Genomic DNA, 16,363 nt, shown 5'->3' on the forward strand with positions numbered 1-16,363 from the left:
GTTATAAAGGAATTCTTCTATTAATGTTTCTTCTTTATGAGGTGGGCTGGCATTCCTAGGGAAAGGAGAACTATTTCCAAAGTTTCCCCAATTGCCAAATTCTGTTTCCAAGAATATTTATATGAGTTGCTTTCTCTTGGGCATCAAGCCAAGCTTTTGGTCAAACTTTAATCATTATTCATTTTTGTATCCTTCATCAATTTCTTAAAAAACCTTTACGTATGTATATTAGATTTGTGTTTTCGCTTTGCTTTGTTGTGGGTTGGGCATAAATTAAATTTGAGGTTTTTCTTCAGTTACTTTTTGTTAAAGAGAAAGCCATTGAATTTTGGTGTAGGTATCGCTGAAAAAAATGCCATTTTTTTGCAGCCAGAGGGACTGACCAGAGAATATACCTACAGTGTTTTCTTCTGCCCTAACGGTAAGAGAATTTCAGTAGCAGTTTTAGGAGTTGCATTTCAGCAAAATTTGAGCCACAGTTTCCCTCCCGAGGCTCATTGTCAAGCATTGCTAGCTGCATTTAACAATTATATCCTGACAACATTTCTTCTCCTCCTCCACTGCACTGCCCCATTGAAGAAGTAGACTTTGTTTGTCTCGCTAAAAATCTCTGATGGCATTTGGAGAGTGCTCTGTCTTCCAGCCACTGAGCGTTGCCTTCTGCCATTTTGGCTTGAGTTGATGGAGAAGTGAGACATCTGATGCCACATAGGGATCTGCTTGGGTAAATGTTTAATCGATGTCTAATTGTACTTTTCAAAGCACCATTTGTATATCATGGAGATGCTTACGTTCATGACTGGAGCATTCTTCTCAATGTTCACTAGACGTCTTTTTCGTGTATAGGTACAGTGGTACCTCATCATACGAACTTAATTGGTTCCAGGAGGAGGTTCGTAAGGTGAAAAGTTCGTAAGATGAAACAATGTTTCCCATAGGAATCAATGTAAAAGCAAATAATGCGTGCAAATCCTTCAGGAAAATCCTAAACTTTAGAAGGGAGGCGAACAGATGGCAGGGAGGAGCAGCTAACCGTGGCGGGTGGAAGAAGCAAGGCTAGGCTAAAGGGTGAGTGGGAAGGAAGAAAGGCAAGGGGGGCGCCCCTCCCTTTTCTTTCTTCAAAAGACACAGTTTCAGTGCCTTTGCAAGCAAGCTGTTCTCTGCAAAATCTTTCCTCCCCCAAGCTGCCCCTCCCTCCTCCCTTTTCTTTCTTCAAAAGACACCCTTTCAGTTCCTTTGCAAGCACGTTGTTCTCTGCAAAATTTTTCCTCCCCCAAGCTCCCCTTCCCTTCTCCCTTTTCTTTCTTCAAAAGACACCCTTTCAGTTCCTTTGCAAGCACGTTGTTCTCTGCAAAATCTTTCCTCCCCCAAGCTGCCCCTCCCTCCTCCCTTTTCTTTCTTAAAAAGACACCCTTTCAGTTCCTTTGCAAGCACGTTGTTCTCTGCAAAAATTTTCCTCCCCCAAGCTCCCCCTCCCTTCTCCCTTTTCTTTCTTCAAAAGACACCCTTTCAGTTCCTTTGCAAGCACGTTGTTCTCTGCAAAATGTTTCCTACTCCAAGCAGCCCCTCCCTTTTCTTTCTTCAAAAAAGGGGGGAAAAAGAAACCCCTTCATCCCAGCAGCAGCTGCTTGGGTTCGTAAGGTGAAAATAGTTCGGAAGAAGAGGCAAAAAAATCTTAAACACCGGGTTTGTATCTTGAAAAGTTTGTTAGAAGAGGCGTTCGTAAGATGAGGTACCACTGTATTTAGTAGTCATATGGACTTGTGGAGAGAGGAGTAGCTAAGGAGAGCTAGGTTCTGCCAGCTGTGTACTACTGAATCTTTTATGCAGGTGACAAATGTGGGCAAAGTGAAAGTGAGATCACCTAAAATGCTTCAAAGCCCCACAGCCAAGCTTTCTACAAAAAGGCTAAATCCATGTCTCAGAATAGTTTGGATGACAAGAAAGAAGTGGTCGTAGAAGAAATCCTGACCTAACACTGTTCCTCTAGGTTATTTTGGGACACATTTCTGATCCTCCAGATGAGCACTACACTTACATTCAGAAATAGTGTGAGTAGCAGGCCACTGAGTACAGATAGATTTCACACAGGCAACCAGTTGCTTGGGCAGCATGGAAGTTAGCTAAAGCCTCTGTCTCAAATACTTATTCACAGTTAGATTAGATTAGATTGGATTAGATTGGATTAGATTTATTGGATTTATATGCCACCCCTCTCCTTAGACTTGGGGCGGCTCACAACAATGGTAAACAATACATAGTAACAAATCTAATATTTAGCAATCTAAATTACAGTTTTAGGTTAAAAAATCCAAAAGAAACCCCAATATATAAAAAACAAGCACACAGTCGAATCCTACACAGAAACTACATGGGCAAGGGGGAGATGTTTCAATTCCCCCATGCCTGACGGCAGAGGTGGGTTTTAAGGAGTTTACGAAAGGCAAGGAGGGTGGGGGCAATCCTAATCTCTGGGGGGAGCTGGTTCCAGAGGGTCGGAGCCACCACAGAGAAGGCTCTTCCCCTGGGTCTCGCCAGACGACATTGTTTAGTCGACGGGACCCGGAGAAGGCCCACTCTGTGGGACCTAACCGGTCGCTGGGATTCGTGCGGCCAAAGCTATCCCCTACAAGCTATAAAGATGGTGATTAGTGGTTGGTTTTCTTCCTATGTGATACTAAGTGAGAGGGAAAACCCAGCCCAGGGATTTTACCAGTTGCTATCTTTAAATGGCCCCAGATTAACCTGTAAAGACAGTCCAGTGGTACGTTGGGACACAACTGCTTTGAAATGCATCAGACTTGGTACTCAGTGAATTTTGATGAGAAAAAATTATCCTGGTTACTCATCATTTGTTTGGCACTCAACGTAGAACTTGTTGCTTTTCCTTATGGGAAAAATTTGTTTGGTACTCAGCATTTTTGATACTCATCTTGCCTCCTGGAATCAATTAACTACGAATACCGAGTTCTGGTACCAATGAAACACTTCCCTCCAGCATCATTCTTGACACTGTTAAAGCTCAGCTGTTGGGATCTAGGGTTGCATGCACTCCAAAGGCTATAAAATAAGAATCCAATGCTCCTTAACAAATGTGTTTCTAAAAATGTAGTCATTTTGTTGACATGATCCCTCACCACTGTTTCTTCTGTATTGTCTGGGAAAACATTATTTAAAAGAGCTTCATTGCAATTAATCTCCAATTAAAACATATAGATAGCTTATGTTCTTGCTGAGCGATGAGAAAGGATGTACCCCATGAAAACCTGACTTGAGCATATGGAATTTGAGTTATTTGCTGTGGCCTTTTTGCTCTAAAACTATTTTACATAAGGGGAGATTAGTTTAAAAGAGACCCGTGGAGATTTATTTATTTATTTATTTATTGGATTTGTATGCCACCCCTCTCCGTAGACTCGGGGCGGCTAACAACAGTAATAAAAAAATCATATAAATCCAATATTAAAACAACTAAAAAACCCTTATTGTAAAACCAAACATCCCTACAAACAAACATAACATGCAAAAATTGTAAAGGCCTAGGGAGAAAGAATATCTCAATCCCCCCATGCCTGATGGCAGAGGTGGGTTTTAATGAGCTTACGAAAGGCAAGGAGGGTGGAGGCAATTCTAATCTCCGGGGGGAGTTGGTTCCAGAGGGCCGGGGCCGCCACAGAGAAGGCTTTTCCCCTGGGCCCCGCCAAATGACATTGTTTTGTTGACGGGACCCGGAGAAGGCCCACTCTGTGGGACCTAACCGGTCGCTGGGATTCATGCAGCAGAAGGCGGTCTCGTAGATACCCTGTTCCGGTGCCATGAAGGGCTTTATAGGTGATGACCAACACTTTGAATTGTGCCCGGAAACTGATCGGCAACCAATGCAGACTGCGGAGTGTTGGTGTAACATGGACATACCTAGGGAAGCCCATGATTGCTCTCGCAGCTGCATTCTGCACGATCTGAATTTTCCGAACACTTTTCAAAGGTAGCCCCATGTAGAGAGCATTACAGTAGTCCAGCCTTGAGGTGATGAGGGCATGAGTGACTGTGAGCAGTGACTCCCGGTCCAAATAGGGCCGCAACTGGTGCACCAGGCGAACCTGGGCAAACGCCCCCCTCGCCACAGCTGAAAGATGTTTCTCTAATGTGAGCTGTGGATCAAGGAGGACGTCCAAGTTGCGGACCCTCTCCGAGGGGGTCAATAATCCCCCCCCCAGGGTGATGGATGGACAGATGGAATTGTCCTTGGGAGGCAAAACCTACAGCCACTCCGTCTTATCAGGGTTGAGTTTGAGTCTGTTGAGATGTGTCTTTGGCGGTGCATTGCTGTGAATGAGACTGAACACTGACAGTGTTTTTGGTTTATTTTTGACTAGAGAAAATTCACATTTCCACTCCTAATAAGTATGAGTACCAGTATGTGCAGAAACCTGCCCACATGATGCGCTTTGATGTTGCCATCAAGGCCCACAATAATGCCCACATCGCTTTGTCCTCTGCCCCCCATGACATGGCGGAGATGACTGAAATTGTCATTGGTGGGCACCAGAACTCCAAAACTTGGATCTCTACTAGCAAGATGGGTGAGCCGGTGGCCAGCACAGAGACTATAGGCATCCTTTCCTGGGACGAATTTCGAAGTTTTTGGATCAGCTGGGCCCATGGAGTCATCCAGGTGGGTGGAGTTTGTTTTTTTTTGTTTTCTTCTCATTAGAAATGGGCTGTGGGTCCAAAGATGGGCTACAAAAATGGTGGAAAGTCTTAAGCATAAAACGTATCAGGAAAGACTTCATGAACTCAATCTGTATAGTCTGGAGGACAGAAAAGAGAAAGGGGGGACATGATGGAAACATTTAAATATGTTAAAGGGTTCAATAAGATTCAGGAGGAAAGTGAACACGAGAACAAGGGGGCACAATCTGAGGTTAGTTGGGGGAAAGATCAGAAGCAACGTGAGAAAATATTATTTTACGGAAAGAGTAGTAGATGCTTGGAACAAACTTCCAGCAGACGTGGTCAGTAAATCCACAGTAACTGAATTTAAACATACCTGGGATAAACATATATCCATCCTAAGATAAAATACAGGCAATAGTATAAGGGCAGATGGACCATGAGTTCTTTTTCTGCCGTCAATCTTCTATGTTTCTATTATCTTTTTATTAATTAGGTAAGGCTTTCGTTAGTCCTCCTTAAGCAGCTCCTGCCTGGTTTTTGGTATGTTATTTTTCCCTGTCCAGGTGGGCCACGGCTCCTTCACTCTCAATGCGTCCACCATTGTGACTTGGTCCACCTCCAAGCAGCCGGAGGTGAAGTATATCGGCTTCTCCACAGGTTGGGGTTCTGCAGGCGAATTCAAAATCTGGAGGAAAGAGGAGACGGATGAGAATCACAACGAAGCATTCACACTGGGCGTCCCGCACAATGTGATTCCAGGCTCAGAGAGAGCGACTGCCTCTATTATTGGTAGGAACACTGGGAACAATTAAAGTCAGCTCTGTTGTGACAGACTCATGGCAGGAGTTCATACTGTATCAGAATAACAGGAAGCTATCTGTATTGGAGCAAAGAAGGAATTACTCAGTGCCTCAATTGGTATCTCTCAAGCAGAGCACAGAAATTAAATTCTTGTCTACTTATTTCCCTAGAACCAGATTCCAAGATGCATTTTTTCTGGATTGGGGTACTTCATTTTTAGTTTTCTTTAATAACAATTGTGGCATTTTTGGAATTTGTGGCTCGTTCCACAATACATTCCAGTGCAGAAGATTCTTTGCAACTATGCACCCTAACTAGGTGAGCAAGTATCAGCCGGAACAGCTGATACATAATACAGTAATATGCTGTCTTGGAACACAGAGGCTCCATTTAGCTAGCGTGACTAATGTATGTAAATATATCTAATCTTTTTTATCAAAATAATCTAAGATTACACTGACCAGGGAAGAGAATCTTCCCTTCAGGGCACAGTCTCTTTGTTTCTGGGAAATGTAATGTGGCAAGTACTATTTGGTTACATGCCATAGGATACTTTTGGCATAAGTTAATTCAGTTTTAGCCTAGCATGGATTCTGCTCTGTTTTCTGCTAGCTCCCACCTGGGAGGATCAAAACTGACATTATTTATTTATTATTTTATTTATTCATTTGTCCAATACACAAATACATACGAAGAAAAATAGACATGTGATAATATAAAAGAGGGTGAAAGTGAACTTAGAGGAGAGGATATATGAAAGGAAGAAAATATATATGATAAGTGAAAGAAAGGAAAGACAATTGGACAGGGGACGAAAGGCACACCAGTGCACTTATGTACGCCCCTTACTGGCCTCTTAGGAACCTGGAGAGGTCAATCGTGGAGAGTCTAAGGGAGAAGTGTTGGGGGTTAGGGGTTGACACAATTGAGTCCAGTAATGTGTTCCACGCTTCGATAACTCGATTGTTGAAATCATATTTTTTACAGTCAAGTTTGGCGCGGTTCGTATTAAGTTTCAATCTGTTGCGTGCTCTTGTGTTATTGCGGTTGAAGCTGAAGTAGTCATTGACTGGTAAGACATTGCAGCATATGATCTTGTGGGCAATACTCAGATCATGTTTTAGGCGTCGTAGTTCTAGGCTTTCTAGGCCTAGGATTGTTAGTCTATTTTCGTAGGATATTCTGTTTCGAGTGGAGGAGTGAAGGGCTCTTCTGGTGAAATATCTTTGGAGATTTTCAAGGGTGTTGATGTCTGAGATGTGGTATGGGTTCCAGACAGATGAGCAGTAGTCTAGGATGGGTCTGGCAAAAGTTTTGTAGGCTCTTGTGAGTAGAGTGAGGTTGCCTGAGCAGAAGCTGCGTAGGATCAGAAGGCAAGTTTTTCTAGCTGATACTATGCTTTTCTTTTGGTACCAGGAGACGTGATGGGACCAACGCTGAACAACCTGGATAACCTCCTCCAGCTGCCCTTTGGTTGCGGAGAGCAGAATATGATTCATTTTGCTCCCAACATCTTTGTCCTCAAGTATCTTCAGAAGACCAAACAACTTAGCCCAGAGGTAGAGACCGAAGCCACCGATTACCTGGTGCAAGGTACTGGCCCTTGAAAGGCTACAGGGATATTTACTAAAAGGAGATTCAGAAAGCAATTGCTTCTGGCCCCAACATGCAAAAAGTGTTCACTTCGGTAAATAACGTTTGACCTATACGTTCAGCTTCTATGTACTGTCTTATGGGTTCTTTCCAGGATACCAGCGCCAACTGACCTACAAGAGGCAAGATGGTTCCTACAGTGCCTTTGGGGAAAGGGATTCCTCAGGGAGCATGTGGTATGTTGCAAATTAATGGGTAGGAAGATAACACTAACATTTGTCCCATGGTGTTCAGAGTAGTTGCATGTGTAATATTTGTCCCGTCCTGCGATTGATGCTGACATGGAGTTCTGCAGCAAAATCAAACCATTTCTGGCTTAGTTGAAGTATCAAAGAAAATACTGAGATAACAGTTGAGCTATGAGCTGTGGTGGCACACTGGTTAGAGTCCAGTGCTGCAGGCTACTTCTGCTGACCACTGGCTGACTGCAGTTTGGCAGTTTGATTTTCACCAGGCCCAAGGTTGACTTAGACTTCCATCCTTCTGAAGTCAGTAAAATGAGGACCCAGATTGTTGGGAGCAATATGTAAACAGCTTAGGGCTGTAAAGCACTGTTAATTAGTATACTGTATACGTCTAAGTGCTGTTGCTGTGCACAGACACCAGGACTATAGATTGGATGGTTAGGAAAAGCTGCCTCCTAGCTCTGTTGCTCCTTTTCTATTCACATCATGGCCTTGCATTTCATTGTGCTTCTTTGGAATTGAGCAGTTCTGTACTCTACTATATTCACCATGGGTTGTGGGTTTTTAAGTGCAAAAACAAATGCAGAAAAACAGGGACAAAGTTGACAGGGGAAGACCAGCCCTATAAATATATTAATTTATAACTTTATCATTAATAAGCTGGAAGAATGCTTTTCAAGTCCCACAGACAACAGCAGTGGGGAGAATACTTATGGGGCAGAATGAAAATATTCCTCAGGGTTGGGAGTATGAAGTCAGTGGCTGGGTAAGATACAACCTCACATAGTAGCTAAGTAACCATGTATGATGGCAATCACCTTCAGGCACTTTCTGACCTTTGTATTTCCAGGCTAACAGCCTTTGTTCTGAAATCTTTTGCTCAATCCCGGGAATTCATTTTCATTGACCCCAAAGAACTTTTAGCGGCCAAGGATTGGATCATCCAGCATCAGAAAGAAGATGGCTCATTTCCAGCCATGGGCAGGATACTCAATAAGGACATCCAGGTACCAAAAGGGTGGATGGGTGGGTTAGATTTGTAATTATGCCTTGACAAGCTTCTAGACCAGTGTTTTCAAACTTGGTACAGTTGGAAGGATTAGTCTATGGTGTTGATAAATAAAACTAAATCTGCGGGGGACCTTAGTGCTCTCTGATTTTGATTATTTTCTTGTAGATGTTTGATCGCAGAATCTAAGTAACATCATCAGCAGTGTTCCCTCTAATTTTTGGGGGGGTGGGCGGAAAAGTATAGTGTCTGAGCGGCCGTCCCTTCGGGACTGGGCAGCACAGAAATAATAAATAAATAAATAAATAAATAAACAAACAAACAAACAAATAAATAAATAAATAAATAAATAAATAAAAAAAACCCACCCTGTTTTGCCTCAGAGAATTTCAAAATAAAATACTGTACTGTGTGTCTATAACAGTGAGCTCATAATAGGGCAACTATCAATATCAAAATGCTACTTAAATAGTTGAGCTAGTTTCAAACTAGATTTTGATTTTCTTTCTCTCTTCCTTACTCCCATTCTTTTTCTTTCTCTTTTCCTTCCTCTCTTTTTTCTATCTGTTTCTCTCTCTTCCTCTCTTCCTCTCTCTCTTCTTCCCTCTCACTCTTTCCCTCTCGGCTTCTGGGCAGGTTTGGAAAACTCTGAGTTGATGATGATTTTTAAGTGAGCAATTGCTCACTGCTCAGCTTAGAGGGAACTATGATCATCAGTACTAGTAAGGAATGGGGTTTGCTCTCAGTTAATAGTCTAATGATGGCTCGCCCTGTGGTGGTCTTGTAGGTTCTTTGGTTGGGCTGTTTACTGTCGGCTTGTTCGGCAGCTCCTTCATTGGGGTGTTGTTTACTTGATAGTTGGTCTGTTATTAGTCTTGGAGTTAATCTAGGCTCATCTGAGTGCTGATTGCTGGTGGGGAAGAGTTTGGGACTTTTTGATCCCTTTTTTTGGCTGGTTTATTTATTTATTTTATTATTTATTTATTTATATACAGTATTAGATTTGTATGCCGCCCCTCTCCGAAGACTTGGGGTGGCTCACAACAGTAATAAAAACAATATAGTAGTGGAACAAATCTAATATTAAAAAACATATAAAACCCTATCATTATTTAAAAAAAAACCAAACAGCACATTCATACCAAACATAAAACAAAGTATAAAAAAAAGCCTGGGGGAAATGTGTCTCAACTCCCCCATGCCTGGCAGTATAAGTGAGTCTTGGGTAGTTTACGAAAGACAGGGAGGGTGGGGGCAGTTCTAATCTCTGGGGGGAGTTGGTTCCAGAGGGCTGGGGCCGCCACAGAGAAGGCTCTTCCCCTGGGGCCTGCCAAACGACATTGTTTAATCGACGGGACCCAGAGAAGGCCAACTCTGTGGGACCTTATCGATCGCTGGGATTCGTGCGGTAGCAGGCGGTTCCGGAGGTACTCTGGTCCAATGCCATGTAGGGCTTTATTGTCTCTTGCATAGCATGTAGATATTATTTATGTCTATGTGCCTGTTGATTGTTAATTTGTCAGAGTGCCAGGCTTCTAAAAATTCCGTAGTGTTTTTGCACACTGCTCAGTAGGGTGATGATAGTTTCCCAAGTGGAACTATGATTAAAGTCTGTTCATATTTTGTGAAATTAAAGAGTTTCCATCATATCTTGTAACAGCTAGTTGGTATTCATGGATGCATTCTGCCAGTTTTCTCTCTGTTTATCCTACATGGTGGCTGTTTATCCTACATAACCATTACACTGAATATTGTAGATGACTCCAGTTTTTTCTTCTAGGGTTGCTGGCTCTTTTGCTTTTTGTAAGTTCACAGTATTTACAAAAGGCAAAAGAACGACTAGTACAGTGTTTCCCAACCTTGGCAACGTGAAGATATCTGGACTTCAACTCCCAGAATTCCCCAGCCAGCACCTGCTGGCTGGGGAATTCTGGGAGTTGAAGTCCAAATATCTTCAAGTTGCCAAGGTTGGGAAACACTGTACTAGAAGACAAAGAAACTTACATCCCAGTAAACACTAACACAATAAAAAGAAACCAAACAACGGGATCAAGAGAATCCTCAGAGGAAGAGTGGTGGATGAGAAGCAGCAGATCCATCCTCCCACACTTCTACAGTTTTAAAATGTCTACTAGTTTTACCTATTTGGTTGAAAAAGGCACACATTGTCATTGCTATATCAAGAATGCACACCTTCTATCTTGATAAGTGTCATCTGAGTATTTCAGCATGAAAGTTGTAAGATTTCTCGTTAGTCCTTGATCCATAAATTAAACAATTTCTTCCCAATGAAGTAATTGGTAGTTATTATACATTCTCCTAAAGATTCAATTATTCATACAGATATATATTTTCCATTCAGAGAGGCAAAGAAATGCTTTCTTCATGCATTTTTTGTTCAGAATCTCTTCAGAAATGTTGAAAATGTGAAAAGTTGGGGGATTGGATTCAAGTGCAAATCTTTTATTCATAAGAGTTTCTTAATTTAATCCTTTTATTTCTTTTTCTTCCAGGGTGGAGTTCATGGGAAGATTTCTGTAACAGCATATGTAGTAGCAGCTTTGCTGGAAACAGGGGTGACTTCTGAGGTAAGAGATAAATGTGTCCAAGACATTCCATGTTTTGCCCAGTGTTTATAAATGACAGCTGATCAGAGTCTAAAAACCAAAGAGCTGATAACCAATTTCCCTCCTTAAAGCTTAAAAGGGTGGGAGCTGGAACATGCCCACTCAAATTGACCTGAATACAGTACACAGATTAGAAACATGGAGACAGGTGGACTCTCAAATAACCAAGTCCTATGCCACCCAGAACTTTATAGGTGATAACCAGCACCTTGAAATTCCCTTGAAAGTCACCCGGCAACCAGTGCAACATACTGATGATTAGTGATGGGTGAACCCAACAGTGTTCGGGTTCGGGCAAGTTCGGACAAACTTTAGGCAAAATTCAGCCGAACCCGAACCGAACCCGAACGGGGAATCCCACCAAGAGATTCCGGGGGCGGAGCTTTGACGTCATGTATACCAGCAGGTTGCTAAGGACGCCAAGGTGATCACTTCCTGGATTCCGTGGAATCCAGGAAGTGAGCACCTTGGCATCCTTAGCAACCTGCTGGTGACGTCAAGGCTCCACCCCCAGAATCTCTTTGTGGAAGGGATTCCCCAGCTCCTTCAAAGGGAGGTCTTCACGTAAAAATAAACATTGTTACTTTTACGAAAAAGGACGCCACAGCGGCGCTGCAAGCAAAGGGCGGTCCTTTCACGTAAAAATAACAATGTTTATTTTTACGTGAAGGAGCTGGGGAATCCCTCCCACAAAGAGATTCCAGGGACGGAGCCTTGACGTCACTGGCAGGTTGCTAAGGACGCCAAGGTGATCACTTCCTGGATTCCATGGAATCCAGGAAGTTACCACCTTGGCGTCCTTAGCAAATTGCCGGTGATGTCAAAGCTCCGAACACGACCCTGAACTTTGCCCGAAGTTGGCCGGGTTTGTGTTCGGCATACTGAACACCGCAAAATTCGGTATGGACCCGAATTGTGTGGGTTTGGTTCGCCCATCACTACTGATGATGGCTTACATACATGTAGAAGTCGAACAAAATTATCGCCTTGCACCTTGAGATGAGCATTATATAAATTTAATAAACAATAAATTAAAAAGCATAAAAGCAGAGAGTTTAAGCCCAATGGCATTAAGCCCAATGGCTTGTGGGCATGATTTCTCTCTTCCTGTCAACATCATCTAGAAACAACCCCTGAAGAAGAAGACAGCAAAGTGCAACATGTTGCTCCTACCCCAGTCCCCAAAGTTGATCCAGAAGATTACCAGAGTCAAAATATCAAAGTTAGTTAAGAAATCAAGGAGCACTACAATGGACTCATTACCCGAATCCTGGCTTCTCAATAGTTCATTGACAAACATGACCATGGCTACGTCTGTATTGAATCCCAAGCTAAAACCCAACCAAAATGGGCTTATGTAAACGACTTCCTTCAGAGTCTTGTGGAGCTGAAACCCAACCACCCTCTCTACCTCCTTTACCAGAAAATGGAGGTTGAAGACTAGAAAACGTTTTCCTGGATGGTTTGTTCTAAGTGATGTCCTCTTAGGATGCAGGCTTTCTGCGGAATGTGTGCTTTCTGGCAGCCAGGAAAACTAGCAGGTTTATTTCAAAACAGGAAGAAGCCTAGGCTGCATCAGTAAAGGGATAGAATCAAGATCACATGAAGTTTTAAGACCAATTTATAATGCTTGGCAAGACCACACTTGGAATATTGCATCAAGTTTTTCTCACCATGATATAAAAAAGGTTTTGAGATTCTAGAAAAGAATAGAAGATCAACCAGGATGATTAGGGGACTGGAGGCTAAAACATACGAAGGATGGTTGCAGGAATTGGGTATGTCTAGTTGAATAAAAAGAAGGACTAGGAGTAACATGACAGCAATGTTCCAATACCGAATGGGCTGCCAGAGAGAAGAAGGGATCGACCTATTCTCCACAGCACTTGAGGGTAGGACAAGAAGCAATGAATGGAAACTAATCCAGGAGAAAAGCAACCTAGAACTAAGGAGAAATTTCCTGACATAGAAACATAGAAGACTGACGGCAGAAAAAGACCTCATGGTCCATCTAGTCTGCCCTTATACTATTTTCTGTATTTTATCTTAGGATGGATCTATGTTTATCCCAGGCATGTTTAAATTCAGTTACTGTGGATTTATCAACCACGTCTGCTGGAAGTTTGTTCCAAGCATCTATTACTATTTCAGTAAAATAATATTTTCTCACGTTGCTTTTGATCTTTCCCCCAACTAACTTCAGATTGTGTCCCCTTGGTCTTGTGTTCACTTTCCTATTAAAAACACTTCCCTCCTGGACCTTATTTAACCCTTTAACATATTTAAATGTTTCGATCACGTCCCCCCCTTTGCCTTCTGTCCTCCAGACTATACAGATAGAGTTCATGAAGTCTTTCCTGATACGTTTTATGCTTAAGACCTTCCACCATTCTTGTAGCCCGTCTTTGGACCCGTTCAATTTTGTCAATATCTTTTTGTAGGTGAGGTCTCCAGAAATGAACACAGTCTTCCAAATGTGGTCTCACCAGCACTCTATATAGCGGGATCATAATCTCCCTCTTCCTGCTTGTTATACCTCTAGCTATGCAGCCAAGCATCCAACTGACACAATTCATCAGTGGAATGAGTTGCCTCCAGAAATCATGGGTACTCTGGAGATTATTAAGAAGAGATTAGACAACTATTTGTCTGAAGTGGTGTAGGTTTTATTGCTTGAGCAGTGGGTTGGACTAGAAGACCTCCAAGGTCCCTCCCAACTCTCTTGTTATTCAGAAGAAGCCACATGCAGGGTTTTTCCTCTGTGCTTATAAAAACACACATTTTATTTTCCTGTTTGGCTCTGCTGTGATGCAAATAGCTTTGCTACAAAGAAAACTATTTGCAGCCAGCATACTGCAAATAGTTTTGCAATATGCTGGCTGGTGCTGTTTCCCAGGAACTGAGAGGAACTATGACTTCATTGAAAGGAACTTCCTCAAAGTTGATTAGTTCCACTGAAACACCAAACTCTATTTTATGCCTGTCTTTTAAATTTAGCATCAGTGTGGCTTGATAGCTCCCTTTTGCAGCAACCACTCAAGCTGTTTAAAAATCAAAGAACAAGATAATAATAATAATAATAATAATAATAATAATAATAATAATAATAATTTATTAGATTTTTATGCCGCCCCTCTCCGAAGACTCGGGGCGGCTCACAACAATGATAAAAACAATATTATAGTAGCACAAATCTAATATTAAAAGAAATAACTAAAACCCTATCATATTAAAACCAAACAACACATACATACTGTTCTGTCTGGGTCACTCCGGAAGCTATGACCAACCCAAAAAGATAAGCCAGACACACCATTAAAATTCAAATACAGTTTTATAATGTTCAAGAAAAACGAAGCTAACAGAAAATGTCCTTACAAAGCTGGAAAACACTGGAACTCTAAATATATACACGAAGGCAATTGTCCATGCATCAATATAGGATTCTTGCTGCCAAGACGAGGCTGTAGATAACAGACATACACCTCCCACGGTTCTTCAAGACTGCTGGGCCACGAGCCAGGAACAAAAACGCCAAGAAAACAATGCAGGTTACAGCAACTCCAAACTGATAACACTCCACATGGCTTCAAGAGCTTGCCTGCCTTATAAACCCTTCCCTGCTAATGAGGACCACACCCAAGCCCTGGTGTTCCTTATTCAATGCTGATAATATTTCTTCAATTGATCCTTCCTTTGATCTAGACGTCAATGACAGCTTGTGCTTCGTCACCTAATGACTCCAAAGACTCCAAGCTACTGGCTGGGGAGAGCCCCTCCCCGGGGCTCCCATGCTGTTCTTCCTCGTCACATTCCTGACTGTATTCTCCCCCGTCCACCTGCCCAGCCCCCTCCTCTTCGCTGTCATCCTCCTCCGGGCATGGAGCCAGCAGAGACGCAGCTGGTCCTTGATCTGCCTCAGGCTGAACCACAACACATACCAAACATAAATTATAATGAAAGTAGAAATCAGAATTGGGAAGAATATTACCATATATAGTAATAATAATAATTTAACAATAATTTATTAGATTTGTATGCCGCCCCTCTCCGAAGACTCGGGGCGGCTCACAACATAAACAGTGTACAAATCCAATTTTTAAAAATACAATTAAAAACCCTTATAATAAAATAATCACACAATCCAATCAAACCATACACCAAGCCTGACAATTGGGGTGTGTGTTAATTTTCCCATGCCTGGTGGCAGAGATGAGTTTTTAATGACTTACGAAAGGTGAGGAGTGGGGGGGCAGTCCTAATCTCTGGGGGGAGTTGTTTAATCTACGGGACCCGGAGAAGGCCAACTCTGTGGGACGTAATCGGCCACTGGGATTCGTGCGGCAGAAGGTGGTCTCGGAGGTATTCTGGTCCGATGCCATGTAGGGCTTTATAGGTCATAACCAACACTTTGAATTGTGACCAGAAATTGATTGGCAACCAGTGCAGGTCGCAGAGTGTTGATGGGTCAGATCTGGGGCGGTCCATGATTGCTCTCGCAGCCACATTCGGCACGATCTGAAGTTTCCGAACACTCTTCAAAGGTAGCCCCATGTAGAGAGCGTTGCAGTAGTCGAACCTCGAGGTGATGAGGGCATGAGTGACTGTGAGCAATGACTCCCGGTCCAAATAGGGCCGCAACTGGTACACCAGGCGAACCTGGACAAACGCCCCCCTCGCCACAGCTGAAAGATGGTGCTCTAATGTTAGCTGTGGATCGAGGAGGATGCCCAAGTTGCAGACTCTCTCTGAAGGGGTCAATAATCCCCCCCCCCGGGTAATGGACGGACAGATGGAATTGTCCTTGGGAGGCAAAACCCACAGCCACTGCATCTTGTCAGGGTTAAGTTTGAGCCTGTTGACACCCACCCAGACCCCAACAGCCTCCAGGCACCGGCACATCACTTCCACTGCTTCACTGACTGGACATTGGGTGGAGATGTACAACTTGGTATCATCAGCATACTGATGATACCTCAACCCATGCCCTTGGATGATCTCAGCCAGCGGTTTCATGTAGATATTGAATAGCAAGGGGGAGAGGACCAACCCCTGAGGCACCCCACAAGGGAGTAACCTAACGGTCGACCTCTGACCCCCCACTAACACCAATATAGATGTTAGAAGTAAAGATTACTATTATTATTGTTCCTCTTAATATTATATAAACATTTATTCATTAGACATGAAACTCAAATCAATTGAACTTTTAAAAATGTATTACAAATATCATTGATGGGCTCTGATGGCTGATACCAGCATCCATTATTATTGATACTGTTACTGTTATTGTTATCATTATTATGTATATGCAGAAAAGCCCAGACAATACTCTGTTTATTGAATACTTATACTGTATATATATATATATATATTAAGTATAAATGAAACTATATTTTAAAAAATCAAAG

The 16,363-nt window shown here is 42.6% G+C and overlaps 1 protein-coding gene across 1 annotated transcript in view; it reads left to right on the plus strand.

Moving 5' to 3' along the window:
• Positions 1 to 16,363, plus strand: part of CPAMD8 (C3 and PZP like alpha-2-macroglobulin domain containing 8) — a 116,367-nt gene that overhangs the window by 62,823 nt on the left and 37,181 nt on the right. Inside the window, exons 23-29 of the mRNA XM_070737511.1 lie at positions 370 to 421; positions 4,377 to 4,675; positions 5,241 to 5,466; positions 6,895 to 7,071; positions 7,226 to 7,307; positions 8,167 to 8,323; positions 10,839 to 10,913. Coding sequence (XP_070593612.1) covers positions 370 to 421; positions 4,377 to 4,675; positions 5,241 to 5,466; positions 6,895 to 7,071; positions 7,226 to 7,307; positions 8,167 to 8,323; positions 10,839 to 10,913 — 1,068 coding nt within the window. The remainder of the gene's footprint in view (positions 1 to 369; positions 422 to 4,376; positions 4,676 to 5,240; positions 5,467 to 6,894; positions 7,072 to 7,225; positions 7,308 to 8,166; positions 8,324 to 10,838; positions 10,914 to 16,363) is intronic.

This window comes from Erythrolamprus reginae, chromosome 1, assembly GCF_031021105.1.
Source record: "Erythrolamprus reginae isolate rEryReg1 chromosome 1, rEryReg1.hap1, whole genome shotgun sequence".
NCBI lineage: Eukaryota > Metazoa > Chordata > Lepidosauria > Squamata > Dipsadidae > Erythrolamprus > Erythrolamprus reginae.